A 16,853-nucleotide genomic window follows, 5' to 3' on the forward strand; every position below is an offset into this window, starting at 1 on the left:
TATTTTTGGCAATGTATCTTTCCTCTTTTTTTCACTGTCAGTGTAGTTAAAGATTTATAAACTTTCTTGATCTTTTCAAAAAACTAACTTTGGTTTTATCAATTCCGCTTACTGTTTCTATGTTTTCATTATCACTGATTTCTGTTCTAATCTTTAATATTTCCTCCTTCTTCTACCTTTGGGTTTAATTTGCTATTCTTTTGCTAATTCCTCAACATAGAAGCTTAAATTATTAATTTGAGGAGTCTCTTCTTGTTGAGTAGGTATCAAGTAATGCTTACTGACAAGTGTTTTAAATATTCCTTATTCTTGACTTTGTTTAGTTCTCTATCAATTATTGAAAGTGAAGGCAGGAAGTGAAACAAAAGTTTTTAATAAGCTGACACACAAGTGCCTTGCCAAAAGCTTAATCTTAGGGTAAGAAAAAAAGGGGAGGAAAAGTAGAGTTTGTGAATGAATAAATCTCAGGACCTGACTTCCGGCAATCCTCTTCCACTCACGTCTACTGTGTATCTCTTAAATGGTTCATAATCTTTATAACTTTATAGAAGGTCAATCCTAAAGACAAGTTTTTATTGTATAAATGCATAAAGACTACCTAAGGCACAAATTAAAAATAAACCCAGTTGATGGCTCCAATTAGTTGGCTTCAGTAAACAAGGTTTCAATAAAGTTTGATCAAGGATCTAATTATATACATATTAAACTGAACTATGTCACCCTTTAATCCTATCAAGATTTTTATCTAGAAACTTAGTAACTACTTGCTGAATGCCTCTCACTAGTGAATGTGCAACTAAAACTACACACACACACATATATATGAGAAGTCCAAAAATTAAACTTGTGTGTTTATTTGAATGAAATAAGTGAATCAGTGCAAAACATATACGTTTAAGAAGTTCAGTAGAGGGACCTAAATGTCAAAAGAAATCTGCTAACAAGGCACATTTTATGTATGAAAGAATATTAAGAAGTATTTGACTACAATATCTATATAACATTTGTATTACATGAAAAACACAGAATGAAAAAATATATATATATATAAAAAAACAGGATACTATCTTTTAAAACAATACATGCATATGTTGCTCTGTATGCACATATTTGTATATACTTCATATATATTACAAAGTAAACATTTTAAATACAAACTGCACATTGCAATGTTAGAAGTGAATAGCAGTAAAGGATTTAGGTGATTTTGGTTTACTGCTTTGTGCTTATCTGCATCTTCTACTTTTACTGCAAATGCATATGTAGCATATAAAATTAAAATAACAATTTAAGATTTAAGGTTATAAAAAGAAAATCAGAAGGCACAGTCCCTACCTATTTTGGAGAAACCAGCAATCTTGCTGGGAAGTTTATACTTAATATTCAGGTTAGAAGAAAGGGACAAACCCACAATTAAGGGGTAGGGACAGTGAACAGGACGTAGGCCAAAGTGCAGAGGACTGTATGTCCTACCTGACTGCTGGGCCAGGGAGCAGGCCTCACTGATCCTTTTGCCCGTGAGGTAGCTGAAGACAGCCTCCATAGGGTTGTCTTTTCGGGTCAATGAGACTTCTTCCTCAATTTGAGGTGAGGCAGTACTGGACAGCCAGCGAGAGAAGGCTCTCCTTCGCTCCAGAATCTGAATGTATTCACTGGGCTCATCCAGCTGGCTATCAAGCTCCTTCAGGTGGCCCCACAGAGCTTCGCATAACGTCCATGTTAGGCTCCAGTGCTTCACAACTAAGGAACAGACAGGAAAACAATGCAATGACACAAAGTCATACAATAACTACAGACAGGGGATCACTTTAATTGTGGCATTAAAAATACATCAGTTAATGAATACCCCCAACAATGACTCGAGTTGCTTTGTCTGTCTGCATCTCATTCAGCTGTGTCTTACAAGCTCCAGAGGTGTATGGTATAACTGCCAGCTTACTCCATGTTCCCATGGTACTTACAAACAAATGTAACCCTATGCTCCTTTAAACAGACTCCTCTAGCCTAATTATGGCTAATAAAGTCTCCAATGATAGAGAAAAATCCTCTGCTTTGATCAAATTTTGTTCACAAATGCTTTATTAAGAAATAGATAGTGCTCTAAGAACTTGTGAAGGATTATTCTCTGCTACAGCCTAACAATTTAGTGAGCCTAAATGATACTATTCAAAAGTTCTTAAGAGTAAACCAACTCTATCTACACAATATAACTACAATAGCCACCACCTTCATTTTACGGATGAGGAAACTGAGGTATGGAACTTTAAATGACTTGCTCAAAATTACAGGCAAGACGTAACAGAGCCAGGATTCAAATTCAAGTAATCAGAGTCCAATTCCTAATCACTACGCTATTCTGCCCATGATGAAGGAAAACAAAAAGGGAGCACTATTTACCAAAGTATGCATTGGGATGATGACTCACATATTTGAAGAGATGAGACAACTGAAGCAAACACAAAGAAATGAACATAACCAAGTTCCAAAATGTGTGGTATGAAACATTCTAAAATAGTACCCATTTTGCAATAAAAGTGATGTGAACTGATTTGTGAAACGTAATTTTTCTACATGTTAAATTTTTCTAATTTTCCTTGAAATTAAGTGCCCAAATTAGAAAAGCCCTTAATCAAAGTACGGGTTCAGAAAAACATGGTCACAATCATTACAGAAATGTAATAGTGAGAAAGGTCAGGAAGAGAAGTCATAATCACCAAAGCTGTTGGGAAGAACAAGTGGGACTTGAACTGGACACAGAAGAATGAGTAGGACTTAGGTAGGAACTCTATGTTCTCTGGGTGGGGTAAGACATCTAATTTCATAAATTCATGACAGGAACTGGCTACAGTTCCTCTGAACAGGGATGTAAAAGTGATGATAAACAACGATAGGATTTCTCCCTGTGTGAGATTCTGTTCATCGCAACTCAACTACAGACGGAAGTCCAAGCTCAGGCATCCACCCACTACACTGGCATAAGGAAATACATCCTGCTATGAACATATGCTGCTACTCCTGTTCCTGGGACATCAAAGGTTAGACGCATAGTCCATACTCACTTTGTGGTTCCAATAAATCTCCCGATGCTTCCTTAATCCAATCTGCATAGTCATGAATGACAGCAACCCCCGGATTGGGGACAATAAGAGGACACAGCTCATCCACATGAACGGTGCTATGTTTTAATTTAAGCTCCAGAGATGTCTGGTATAATTGCAGGTCTTTGTCCAGCTTCTTTTGCCTCAAACTAAGTTTTTCCAAATGAACTTTGAATGGAGACTCAGTTAGGCTACAAGGGCAAATAACAATTAAGACAGAAAATAAAGACAGATGGCAGAACGTTCCTACAATAAAATCTTTCTTTTTATCTAATTACAAAATTGGATACAAACATTCTACCGTGATTTTAAAGAAATTCTGTTTCCTAATATCAAACTATAAAGGATTATCCACAGTTTATACATTTACCTTATTAGGTCAAAGATACAGAGAAGGTGCTTTATTGAGAATATACCTTATATATGAAGAAATTACAAATATCTTAAGTGAGAAAATGGAAAAATGACTAATGTGATAAAAAGGATGAAAATTCAAGGAATGCTATAGCCATTAGCTTTGGGTCTGTTATCTTTTCCAACTTAAGTTTAACCATTAGGTAAGAATCAATATACTCCTCATACCTCGATGATACAAATGGAGTTATTAATGTTAAGTTATTAATAGTTATCATTAGGTAAGTATTACATAATTTTTAATTATGCCAGTAAAACTGTGCTAAGAATACATATAGAAAATCACAAAGTGGAGCCCTAATCTTGTGTCTCCTGGTGATGAAAAGCTTTTGTTCACCTACCACATTGCCTTTCTCAGAAAACATAAGGAAATGTGACTCACGATTTAACAGCTACTGGATTAGGCAGGAATCCATATTCCATACAGTCAGCAACCTGATGATTTTCCAGTTCCAGAGAACCACTTAGCTGTTCTCCACTATTAGCGAGCGTCCAGTTGGGGCCCCAACCAACCCGAAATGATCGTCCCATAAATAGGGCCATGTCCATCAGGAGCTTCCCCTTTCCATAGGTGACAGACTTTTCAAGAGGGACTAGGCCTGGTTGTCTGCGTGTACCCACTGTTTTCAACTGAAATTCAGGGGCTGGGCTGGGCACCGTAAATACAGAAGTCAGGGGTGGAGGGACAGACCAAGGGGATGTGGATGGGATATTCATCAACGATGATGTTCTGGGAGTACGACATTCTTGTAAAGAGGCACTTGGTGAAAGAAAGGTTCCACTTGTGAATTTTGATTGTAGTAACCCACTTACTAAAATAAGGATGAAAAAAAAAAGACTATTAGAAAATACAGCCTATTAATTCTTAAACAATAACAACCAGCAAGGCTGAAATTAGTTTTATTAAACTATCAATAATTAAATCAGACATAGATGACTAGGAGCAGGTTATATCAGACTGCAGAAATAATTTTCACATGGGAAATCAAGGCAGGAATTCCAATGATGATGTCAACAACAATAACAACACTATTGCTACTATTTAAAAAATCTAACACTTATCTGAAGCAGACTCTATATATAATCCATTTGTATACACTGTTTCATTTCATCCTTCAATAAATTTAAATGAAGAACACTGCAGTCGTCATTTTATAGATGAGAAAACTGGGCTCAGTTAAGTGACTTGTCCAAATCCACAAAGCTACTAAGTTGCAGTACTGACAGATCAGTTCAGCTCAGTCACTCAGTCGTGTCTGACTCTTTGCGACCCCATGAATCGCAGGATGCTAGGCCTCCCTGTCCATCACCAACTCCCGGAGTTTACTCAAACTCATGTCCATCGAGTCGGTGATGCCATCCAGCCATCTCATCCTTTGTTGTCCCTTTCTCCTCCTGCCTCCAATCCCTCCCAGCGTCAGGGTCTTTTCCATTGAGTCAACTCTTCACATGAGCTGCCCAAAGTACTGGAGTTTCAGCTTCAGCATCAGTCCTTCCAATGAATACCCAGGACTGATCTCCTTTAGGATGGACTGGTTGGATCTCCTTGCAGTCCAAGGGACTCTCAAGAGTCTTCTCCAACATGACAGTTCAAAAGCATCAATTTTTCGGTGTTCAGCTTTCTTCACAGTCCAACCCTCACATCCATACATGACCACTGGAAAAACCATAGCCTTGACTAGACGGACCTTTGTTGGCAAAGTAATGCTTCTGCTTTTCAATATGCTATCAGATAAACCCAGGTAAATCTGACACCAATGCTCATGCCCTTATCAAAATGCAAATGTTTCCGTTTTAGTCAATATAAAAAGTTGGTAAGATCAAAACTCAAAATTCCTACCACTCCAGTGATCAATGTTAGAGTTAGGAAACCAAACCCACTGAGATATCTTGTAATTGCATATATGCCTTTCAGAAGGATAGTTTTTGTTACTTTTGCCTGTTTTTCAATTTTATCTACTTCCTGTCTAAAGCAAGGAATCGTTGATTGAAGTACGAGATTTTCACGTAGTGTTCATTATAGAAAAGATTATAAATGTTTAACTGATGCTTCATTAAAGTATTTTTTTAAAGGAAAGTTAATAAGGGTACTCAAAAGAACTGAAAAATAAACAGTTTTTAAGGCAACATAACAAATCCCTTCCTGGTAGTTCTTCTGGCTTTCAAAATGTTTTGAAATCATACCTGCTTAACTCTTTTATTGATAAATACTCTACCTCCAATCCCACATAATTATAAGTCCACAAGAAGAGATAAGAAAAGCTTTAAAATAAAACAGGAAATTGCTTTCCTGGAAATTTGGCAAATTTTAGGGGAAAGCATAAATCTGAAGTTTTGTACATGATAGGAAGCAACATTTGCCCCTAGAAAACAATAAGGATAGTGTTGGAATTGCACAAAGAGCACAGTACAGAACAACTTGTTGATTCTTCTAAGGTCTGATTAAAATTAGGAGAACTGAGCTTAGTATCTAAGCCACACTCATAAGCAAATAAAAAGAAACCCCTAAACAAAACACAAATGCTTCTTTTCCCCATACAACTTTTGCATCTGCACCAATGGTTGTAGTTTGGAGTTGTTTGCTACAGAAGTTGACTCAGAAGAAGATATGTGAAAAGCGAGACTTTACAGCTTTCTTGTAAAAGAGCATCTTTTACAGTACCTAATGAACGAGGTTTTGATGAGTGAGTTGCTGAGATGGGGAGCCTGGGAGAACATATTTCTTGAGAAGTATCTGCTTTAGAAGGAAGGCGAGTGATGCGCTGATCCAGGACCGTATCTACATCTTCATCATCAGCAAGCAATGATGCTTTCATGATCTAAAAAAGCAATATCTATAGAATGAATGTGCTCCCCCAAATCCAAAGGCCATAAAAGAAAAACGTAGCTTACAACAACCAATTAAAAAGCTCTGCCTCAGGTCATGTCCAGAGCTAGTACATTTGTGTGACTGACTGTTATACTGTATGTGCCTGAAGGACAGAAGTTATATAAAACTTCTCTGTTTTGTATAGTCTTACCAGAGGCTGGCACACAGCAGCAGCTTACATATTTGCTGAATGAATTTATTTTAAAGTCAAATATAAGCCAAAGGTTAAATTCATAATATGACAAAAGGCAAAGGCAAGGAGAAATTGAGACAGCTTAAAGAAACTTGTAACTACAACAAAAAAAAAACAAAAGAAAACACTTCTGTGGAGCACTTTCCAGAGCCTCAAAACCTCTCTGTAAATGAAGTTAATATTTTATAGAGAAAAATCAGTGCTCACAGATGTTAAATGACTTGCCTAAAGTCACAGAGTAATAGTTACGAAACTGGGCCTAGAATCTAGGTCTTCTGAATCTCAATATAGCCTTCCTTCCACCAATGGCAAAATGATGCCTGAACATGGGCCATATTCCCGTTTTTTTCTCATTCCAGTAACTGTTCAATGGCCTTAAGGGACTAATGAAAGAAAAGGCCTGGTATTAAGAAAGGAAGATGAATACTAGTTGGATTCTTATAATAAGGGTGGGTTAGGACTTCACCTGTAACACATGTGGATTAATTCCCAGTGAAGATGCAATGTGTGTTGAGGCGGACACGGGTTCCTGATCCTCAGGCACGCTCTCTTCTAACATGGAATCCAAAACTGGCTCCTGGGTGATATCTACCATGTCACTGTCCAGTTCCACAACCCTCCCTAACTGCTCCACCTCTGGGCTCTGGCTCTGTAGACAGCAGAAAGATCAGGGAAGCAGCATTAAATGACACCAGATAGACATAGAGCTTCTAGACCATATTTACTTTATTCAAAATATGATATAACAACATTAGATTCTGCCCATTCTATAATAATGTGAGGTAATGTATTTGCTAGAGTATTGAAGAACAATTTCCCCAAAACTCCTCTATTATTACTTGGGATCCAAATGAAGATTCACGGAATTACCCTTTCATAATATTATGATCTGGAGCCTGGACCTAAGCCAGCACCCATACTGAAAAAATAGTCAACCTCAGACTATGATTATGCCTTACTTGATTTAGTTAGCAACTATAATTTTCTGATTTATACAGAGTTACCATGACCTCACAGTAGCAACCAGAAGCCATGGGGAAGACAGAATAAAAGACACAAATATCAAAGTCTCTAGTAGTAGTACTTTGCATTTTCTTAAAAGCATTTAGAAATAAATTTCTAGTTATCACAAACACAATTTTGGGCCTGGAATTTATATTTTGGGAGACTGAATCCTAAGGTTAGATCCATCTGTGCAGTATCACATGTAATATTTTATCAGATGAAGAATGTGTTTCCCCAAAGAAAAAACAAACTACTACTAGGAACAATTTTAATCTGAGAATAATTCTTTTAGGTTTAAATATGTTTAAATGTGTCAAGAGTTAGATTTACAGTTATTAGGGAGTTTTAAAGATATAGTCATGATTAACAGTCTATGGTTTGAAAAGGTAAACATTCATAAAGCTGAAACATACTGTAAAATTGGCTCAGTGCAAATTCACATTAAATATGTCCTAAACTCACACATGTTAACAAATGGCTATGCTAATTTAGGAAACATTCTCAAAGCTAAAAGTAGTTCTACCTATTTTTCTTACATAATATATCATCTGTAGATTACTAACCTTCCACAATTTCTGGTTTGTCTTTCATGAGTGGCCTGTTTCACAGTAAACTTCAAATGGATCCAATTATACAATAGGTGGTTAAAAAAAGTTTCGTGATTTCTTTGAACCAAGAAATGACCATTAGTGAAACTTTTTTAACTTTATTTTCAATGGTATATTATCTATTACTCCCCTGAATTCCTTTAACAAATATCCTTACTAAAAGAATGACTACTGCCATCTATAACTGTAGAAATGTTGAGGTGTTGGATATGTAGTGAATTGTTACTTAAATTGTGAACAATTCCTAAGGACTGCTCTAACAAAACTGGAGGCTAAATGGTTAAAAGACAAAGTGATATAGATATATATATTTAACCTATAGGGGAGGCTACAGGCAAGCTACTTTGATGCTTTAAAATTCTAAAAAAAAAATTAAAAGCCCTGGTGGTGATCCTCCCATTATAATTACAGGAATTAGAAGAACATTCCAATGCCCCCCGGTATGTTCATTTTTAACCAATTCACTTTTAAGAAAAGTTGTAAGACTCCCCATCCTCTGTCAAAATGTCAGGATACTCCTTTCTGTTGGGCTCCCATAATACCTTGTCTATACCTATTTTAAACAATGTATGTTATAATTTCATGTATATATTTTTGTCCCACCAGATTATAAACGCTTGAAAGCAGATATAGCCTACTATTTTCTGTATCTAACACTAACCACATTGTTAAATTCACCACATTTAGTTATTTAATGCAGTGCCTGCCACACAGGAGAAAAGGCTAGTAACTATGAAAGGATAAGGAGCACATATAGAGGAGAGGAAAGGGAGGAGGAGGAGAGTTTCAATTTACTATACTATTCAACAAAGGACTAACAGTAATAAAAAGAGGTGCTCATTTAGAACACTTTTAGAAGCAAACTGGTATGATTTTATCAAAGTCTGGAGACTGAAGGACTCAAGACTATCTTTAAGAATGCTATACAAGATCCTTTTGCAGTTCATGAGCATGATGATTGGGTGTTCACGCTGCTACGTGACATGTGCCTCCCTCTAAACCTTGTTACGATATCGGCACATTACCTGTCTGACGTGAGGAAAAAAAAAAAGAATGCTATACAATCAAGGTTTTATTTGCTTCATCCTCATGCACTGACTTCAAAACTAATATCATCTAATGAGTGGATGGAGGAAGTCAATTACTATTAAAACTATGAGGACCTGGTAAACTCCTAGAACCCTCATGTGTGAATTTTAAGTATATCTAAGTAATTGCAATAAACTATCCCAAAAGATGTTATTTTCTGAGAAATCTTTGGAGATCAGGTGCTTCTTCAGAGCCAGCCCTAGAAAGAAAAGCAGACTGATGACAAACTGGTGACACGGGAAACACTTGTAAGGAAAGAAGGGTGTGGGGGTGGGGAGCTGAGAGGCCCAATACAAACACCAAGTAAACAGAGCATCTATAAAATGACTCTCTTTAGACACATGGAAGGTGAGGTTTCAGGACTGAAACCTTTGAAGTTTTTAGAAACTTCCCCTCTTCAACAGGCTAAATTTAGATAGCTGCCACTTCTTTTCTTTTTTTTTAAAAGTAAATACAAGATAAAACAGAATTTTCTTCTAAATTCTAATCCTTTTTTTCCCCTTTAAACAGTTTTTACAGTTATTTGAATATGCTTATCGAGTGAACAATGCTAAGTTCCTGAGCAAGTCCACTAGTGTGCCTTGACGGGACTGAACCCAAGTTATACTGCAGTATAAGGCTGAGGAAAAAGCTATTTCTCTCTACCTCAGTGCTAAAGATCTTTTGTCTTTTGACAGTTTTGAAACCAGGCTGCACATATCTCAATCACCTGGAGGAAAGCAATTAAGATATAAATATGCCTGAGCCCCAATGCCAGACACATGGAATCGAAGTTCTCCAAGGTACTTATGCAATCAGCTGAACCCTGCGTCTCAGATCAGCATTTTAGAACAAATGCTCCAACTACCCAACAAATGTTTCTACAACTGCCCTAATCCATCTGTGGTTAACGTTTTTCTGCCTTTTCTCTAATTTAATAGAAGGGGAGTTCTCTGGTGGTCTAATGTTTAGGGTCTGTTTTCTGGTTGCTTAGATTCACCTGCTTTTTTAGGAACAAAGCAGGGTTTAAGAATGAACTACAAAGAGGGGATTGAGAATATTATACAACAGTAGGATAAATGTAATCATTAAACAAAACTAGGTTATCTTCCTAATGCCTTACGAAACCACCCAACCCTTGCCCCAGCTGAGAAAAACAGCTAGAACAGACCGAAGGAACACAGTATCACAGAAATCAATCTCTTCAGGGAGCTGGGTGACAGTGTGAAGACAGTCATCTTGATGCTGGGATGAGAAGATTGCTGTTTCCAGTTTATTCAGATGGCTCAGGTTATTTTCCTCACGCCAAGTAAAATGTAGCTTCTGTTGCTAATAACTTAAAAACTGCGCAGCCACTGGCATTTCTCTTAACATCAAGCAGGTCACTAGGCATTAGGACAAAAAAGTTCTCCAGAGTTCCCTGTTTCTCCTCTAACACATTAGCCCAAATATCTAAACACGTCTACCCATTTCTCCCTTCCGCATCCAAAAGGAGGACCATCTACTTCCTCAATCAAATGAGATTATCTGAAAAAGATACCTATTCATGATATTCTCTTTGCCCATCTTGATCCTTACCACCTCCCTTAGTCCTAGAACCTTGTTTTCCTGAAATTTTCTGGTGTTCAGTTTTTAAGATTCTCACCTACTGCAGTGCCATCACAAGATTTTATAGTTATTTACTATTTGTATTCTGGAAATTAAAGAGCCTAAAAATCACTGATGGCCAACACTGTATAAATTTGGTATGTCCACAAGATGAAGTTCTTCTTTTTTAACTGTATCTTTAGGACCTTACATATTACTTTTATTGGGAGAAAAAGGTATCTGATTCTTATTCTAAGAAATACATACACTGTAAGACTAAAAACCATGTTGGAAAGGGAGATTATACAAAGCATATGATTCAGACAAAATGAATGTGGGTAACTGGAAAATCGAGTTCATTTACACCATTTTTCTAGTTCGGAAGAGATGTATTCTAAATAGAGGGATATTCTAAATGCTATAATTATAAACATAAAAGTCAACATATTTCCCATTTCCCACTGATATCATATCCTCCCCCTCCCCCAAACACACAAACATGAACATATATACACAAAAATCTCAAGAAAGTTGCCTCCCAAGAATTATTTAATCAATCATAAAAATCGCACATTTCAGCAGCCGTAAGAATTATAGTGTGGAAAATTCCAAAGGTCCTGCTTTTAGCAGATGAGAGGTAGAGGATGCTTTACAAAGAAATTTTGTATCAAATTCTCTTCTTTGAAGGAATATGGCAGCAGAGGAAAAAAAAATGTTATAACTTGATTGAATATAAACAACATCCAAATGAAAGTAAAACTCTTTTATGAGTCAGCAAAGAATCTACCTGATATTTAAGTTACAAACCTTTCCTTACAAGGACAAAAGGTTTATACTGGCTTAACAATACCGTAAGAGTATGATACAAGTAATTACAATAAATAATGCAGCCCCTACTCTCCCCAAGCCAAGTAATTCACTTATATTGCAAAGCTTATGTATTTTCATAAAGATTATGTACTGGTAAAATACAAATATTAAGAGATTACCTGAAGTATAAGCAAACAACTTGAGAAAAATGGAGTTAAAAATCCTTGCAGAAAGCTAATTGAACTTTTAAAAAACCATGGAGGTAACAAAATTAAACTGCACATTAGGTAGTCAACAAAAGTAGGATTTACTTTGCATTAACCCACACAAGCAAAATACTATCTTAAGTTGATCACTGAGCACAAAATTCAGCAAGTCCAAATGAAAAGAGGGAGGTGTTTAAGAATGACAATCTGTAGAAGGAATGATCCAAACAGCAAGAGAATTCTTTAAATCTCTCAAGTAAACACGAGATGCCAGTACCACCTCATGCCCTCCCCCTTGTACTCCTCTTAACGTGATTGCCAATACATTTGTACTCTTCAAAGTTCGAGGGATCATAGAACAGCTTTGTACTAGCTGAATGACTTGTTTTTTCAACTTCTGTATCATGGACTCCATTCAAATTCATTGTCTCGTCTCTACCTGGGGTGGAGGTGCTGGTTTGCCATTAAGAGCCATCTGGAATGGTGTGGCCTGGCCTGCAGGAGGTAAAGGGGCAGTCTTCAACTTCTTTGTACTAGTTTTGGAAGGCCGTTCCTCCTCCTCTTCATCAGAATCCTGAAGGCCATACTTAGAAAAATGAGAGACCTAAGGAGGAGAAAAACCCAACAAAATCAGTTTCAAAACTGATATATTCAGAAAGGCTGCAATCTTGCAGAATTTGTTTTAAAAAAATAATAACGGAGAGGGAGATCAAAGTATTTAAAGCACAGTGAAATGTCACCTAACCACATTTTATTGTTTCTCTAAGATTTAGATGGTGTCTGGTAGGTGTACTAGTTGCTCATATAATTATTAACTTTACATTAATGCAGAAAAAAATATCCAAAAGAGCCATTACTATTTTTACATATATATACTGCCTAGTTGTTCCTGACCTACACAAGGGCCTTCAACAAGCTAAATAATCCAACTGGTCTAGAAGAGAAAGAATCCACTGGACTAAACTAGCAAGGAACGGAGCAAGTCAACCTCTACACCCTAGAAATCTTTAAAAGAAGAACAATTATTTGAGAAGAACTGATTTATCAAGAGACAGAAATTTTGCCTGATATCCCCAAATTAGAAAAACCACACCAAAGAGGTGTATCTAAGTGGTTATAAGATAGGATGAAGTTTATAACAGCTCCGTACTGCTCTGGGGTTTAATGAGATGTGTAATTTGAAGTAAATTATGGTGTATCTTTAGATCAATCTTTACATCTTTTTCCTAATCTGTAAAAACAATTTAAGAAAAGATCTCTTCTAACACAGTTCATAGCTACAGTTTAATCAGAACTATGTAACTTATATACTATACACCATTTATAATTTCTAACTACAGTTTACGAGAACAAGGTTAAGCAACTATACCTTAAACACCCAAGAACCCGTTTCAGGACGGTACTCTTTGAACTGAGCTCCCTGTTTCCTTGAAACTGCTTCCAATCTTCCCTCGTAGTTGATATCAGCAAGTCGATCTGGGCTCTTTATTAAACAGCGAGATGTTTTATCTGTTGGCCAAACTCCATCCAATGTAACTTCAGCCTTTCTGTAATGTACAATCAAATAAAATGTAAATGTTTCATATTTATGACCAGAAAGCCAAGTAATATCTATATATACAGCAAAAAAGGTACCTGTGTTACTCTGGAATTATTCTGCAGATGTTTCATAAGGTTCCAACTTATGGTTCCAAAGGTAGTTAGCCTTAAGAGTAAGGAATTACCCCCATATCAACTAACTAAAGATCTGGTTCAAGAGCATCAAACTCCACTTATTTCAAACTACCATGGCACGTCAATTATTTACAATCTGATTTTAATAACTTTTAAGCCATGCATCCTTAACCAAGTCTAGTCCAAAGACCTAAATCTTAGTGAAGGTCTTATACTACTACGTACTTTGTAAAAACAACAGTAATAATAGCAGCAACTACCACTAATGACAAAAGCTTGCAGAATGAGGTAACAGGAGCATCACAGTATTAACATTAACCATTAAATAATGAGTGTGAATTGATAATAATAATGGTAATGTATTCCTTCTAATGGCAACATCTGAGATTAAGGACTGTGCCCTTATTCATTCAGTATGCCTTGCATCTAGTACAGTGATTACCACATAAAAACAGATGAGTTTTCTTTAACATTATTTTCTATTGAGGTAAGAAGGTATAATAAAAGTTATCACTATTCTACTGCTCCTATGAATTTAACACTCTAGATGCCTCAATCATGTGACTCTCAATATTTTTCTTTCTGCAGCTGGCTTAAATCACTAAGCATCATGTCCTGAAGGTTCATCCATTCTGCAGCAGTGAAAGTTTCCTTCCTTTTAAAGACTAAGTAATATTCCATGGTGTGTATATACATTTTGTTTATTCATGGACACTTGGGTTTCTTCTATCTCTTGACTATTATGAATAGTGATGCTATGAATATGGGTATGTACATTTTTCAAGACTCTGTTTTCAATTCTTTTGGATATATACCCAGAAGTGGAAATGCTGGATCACTCCTTATTTTTTGAGGAACCATATACTCTTTCACATCAGCTGCACAACATTCTCACCAAAATACACAAAGGTTCCAGTTTTCCATACTCCTGCAAAAACGTTATTTTTCTTTTAAATTAACCTCCTAATGGGTTGAGCATCTTTTCATATGCTTGTTGGCCATCTGTCTATTATATTGTGTATTCAAGTTCTCTGACCATTTTTTTTTTTTTTTTAAATGGTTGAGCAATAGTTCTTCATACTCTGGATATTAACCCTTTACACTAGAGACACAATTTGCTGACTCTTCATTTTGCTGACTGGGTTCTTTGACGTACAGAAGTTTTAAATTTTGATGTGAAAGTGAAAGTGAAGCTGCTCATTTGTGTCCAACTCTTTGTGACCCCATGGACAATAGCCTACCACGCTCCTCCATCCACAGGATTATCCAGGCAAGAGTACTGGAGTGGGTTGCCATTTCCTTCTCCAAAAGATCTTCCCAACCCAGAGATCAAACCTGGGTCTCCTGCAGACGCTTTACCATCTGAGCCACCAGGAAAGCCCTAAAAATTCTGATGTAGTCTAGTTTATTTTCACTATTTGCTGCCTATGCATTTAAAATCATACCCAGGAACTTCATGTCAAATATGGTGTGAAACATATTATACCAGGTTTTTTTTATAGTTTTAAGTCTTATGTTTTAGATCGTTGATCAATTTTGAATTGATTTTTCTTTATGGCATAAGGTAAGGGTCCAACTTCATTCTTCTGTTACGGATATCCAGTTTTCCCAAAACCATTTGTTGAAGAAACTGTTCTTTCCCCACTGCATGTCTTGACATGCAGTGACATGTCATGACTGCAGGTCTTGACAACTCTGTCAACATTTAACCATTTACGTGAGGTCTCCTGTGTGGGCTCTCTGTTCTCTTCCATATACGTTTGTCTTTATGCCAGTAACAGTTTCAGTTACTGTACCTTTGTTTTCAAGTCAGAAAGTCCGATTCCTCCAGCTTTGTTGTTTTTTAAGGTTAATTTGACTGCTCATGGTACCCTTGAGATTCTTTACATTTTAGGATCATTTTTCCTATTTCTGCAAAAGATGAAGCTTGGATGTTGACACGGATTGCATTAAGTCAGTAGGCTGCTTTGGTAGCATGGATATCTTAACAATTTTAGGTCCTCCAATGCATGAACATGGGATATCTTTTCATTTATTTGCCTTCTTTAATTTCTCTTAACAACGTTTTGTAGTTTTCAGTGTACAAGTTTTTTGCCTCTTTGGTTAAGTTTATTCCTAAAGTATTTTATTCTTTTTGATGCCATTATAAACAAAAATGTTTTCATAACTACCTATTCAGATTGTCAGTGTACAAATACTCAACTGATTTTACTGTGTTGATTTTGCATCTTGCTACCTTGCTAAATTTGTTCATTAGCTATAAGCTTTTTTGTGTGGAATTTTTAGGCTTTCTACATATAAGATCACATCATCTGTAAAGAGAGATAACATAACATCTTTCTTTCCAATTTGAATATCTTTAATCTTTATCTTGTTTAACTGCTTTGGTTAAGACTTACAGTATTATGTTGAATGCTGGTGGCAAAAGCAAACATTACTGTCTTATTTCTGATCTTATAAGAAAAGCTTTCAGTCTTTAACTACAGAAGATCCCCTGGAGAGGGCAATGGCAATCCACTTCAGTATTCTTGCCTGGAGAATCCCATGGACAGAGAAGCCTGGTGGGCTACAACCCATGGGCTGGACACAACTGAGTGACTAACACTTCCTCTTCTTTTTATGATGTTCACTGAGGAAAGAAGAGAAACAAAAGGCAAAGAAGAAAGGGAAAGATATACCCAACTGAATGCAGAGTTCCAGAGAATAGTGATGAGATGAGGACTTCTTCAATGAACAATGCAAAGAAACAGAGGAAAACAAGAGAATGGCAAAGATTAGAGATCTCTTCAAGAAAATTAGAGATACCAAGGGAACATTTCATGCAAGGATGAGCACAATAAAAGACAGAAACGGCAAGGACCTAAAAGAACAGAAGAGATTAAGAAGAGGTGGCAAGAATACAAAGAGAACTCTACAAAAAAGATCTTAGTGATTCAGATAACTAAGATGGTAGAGTCATTAACTTAGAGCCAGACACCCTGGAGTGTGAAGTCAAGTGGGCCTCAGGAAGCATTACTACGAACAAAGCTAGTGGAGGTGATGGAATTCTAGCTGAGCTTTTAAAATTCTAAAAGATGATGCTGTTAAAGTGCTACACTCAATATGTCAGCAAATTTGGAAAATTCAGCAGTGGCCCAGGACTGGAGGAAGATCAGTTTTATTCAAATCACAAAGAAAGGCAATGCCAAAGAATGTTCATACTACCATACAATTGTGCTCATTTCACATGCTAACAAGGTTATGCTCAAAATTCTTCAAGCTAGGCTTCAGCAGCACTTGATCTGAGAACTTTCAGATGTACAAGCAGGATTTAGAAAAGGC

General features: G+C 36.5%; 1 protein-coding gene and 1 non-coding gene across 4 annotated transcripts in view; one reads left to right on the plus strand and one right to left on the minus strand.

The window, feature by feature from the left end:
- NUP98 (nucleoporin 98 and 96 precursor) overlaps positions 1-16,853 on the minus strand; it is an 87,035-nt gene that overhangs the window by 12,591 nt on the left and 57,591 nt on the right. For all 3 annotated transcript variants that reach the window (XM_065945635.1, XM_065945637.1, XM_065945636.1), the window contains exons 19-25: positions 13,228-13,405; positions 12,298-12,462; positions 7,041-7,223; positions 6,175-6,331; positions 3,895-4,324; positions 3,060-3,289; positions 1,474-1,740 (exon numbers count right to left, since the gene is read on the minus strand). In XM_065945635.1, coding sequence (XP_065801707.1) covers positions 1,474-1,740; positions 3,060-3,289; positions 3,895-4,324; positions 6,175-6,331; positions 7,041-7,223; positions 12,298-12,462; positions 13,228-13,405 — 1,610 coding nt within the window. The remainder of the gene's footprint in view (positions 1-1,473; positions 1,741-3,059; positions 3,290-3,894; positions 4,325-6,174; positions 6,332-7,040; positions 7,224-12,297; positions 12,463-13,227; positions 13,406-16,853) is intronic.
- On the plus strand, positions 9,118-9,222 carry LOC136176152 (small nucleolar RNA U13). The gene has a single exon (XR_010664527.1). It is a non-coding gene; the product is annotated as a small nucleolar RNA U13 (small nucleolar RNA).

This window comes from Muntiacus reevesi, chromosome 9 (assembly GCF_963930625.1).
Source record: "Muntiacus reevesi chromosome 9, mMunRee1.1, whole genome shotgun sequence".
Classification (NCBI taxonomy): domain Eukaryota; kingdom Metazoa; phylum Chordata; class Mammalia; order Artiodactyla; family Cervidae; genus Muntiacus; species Muntiacus reevesi.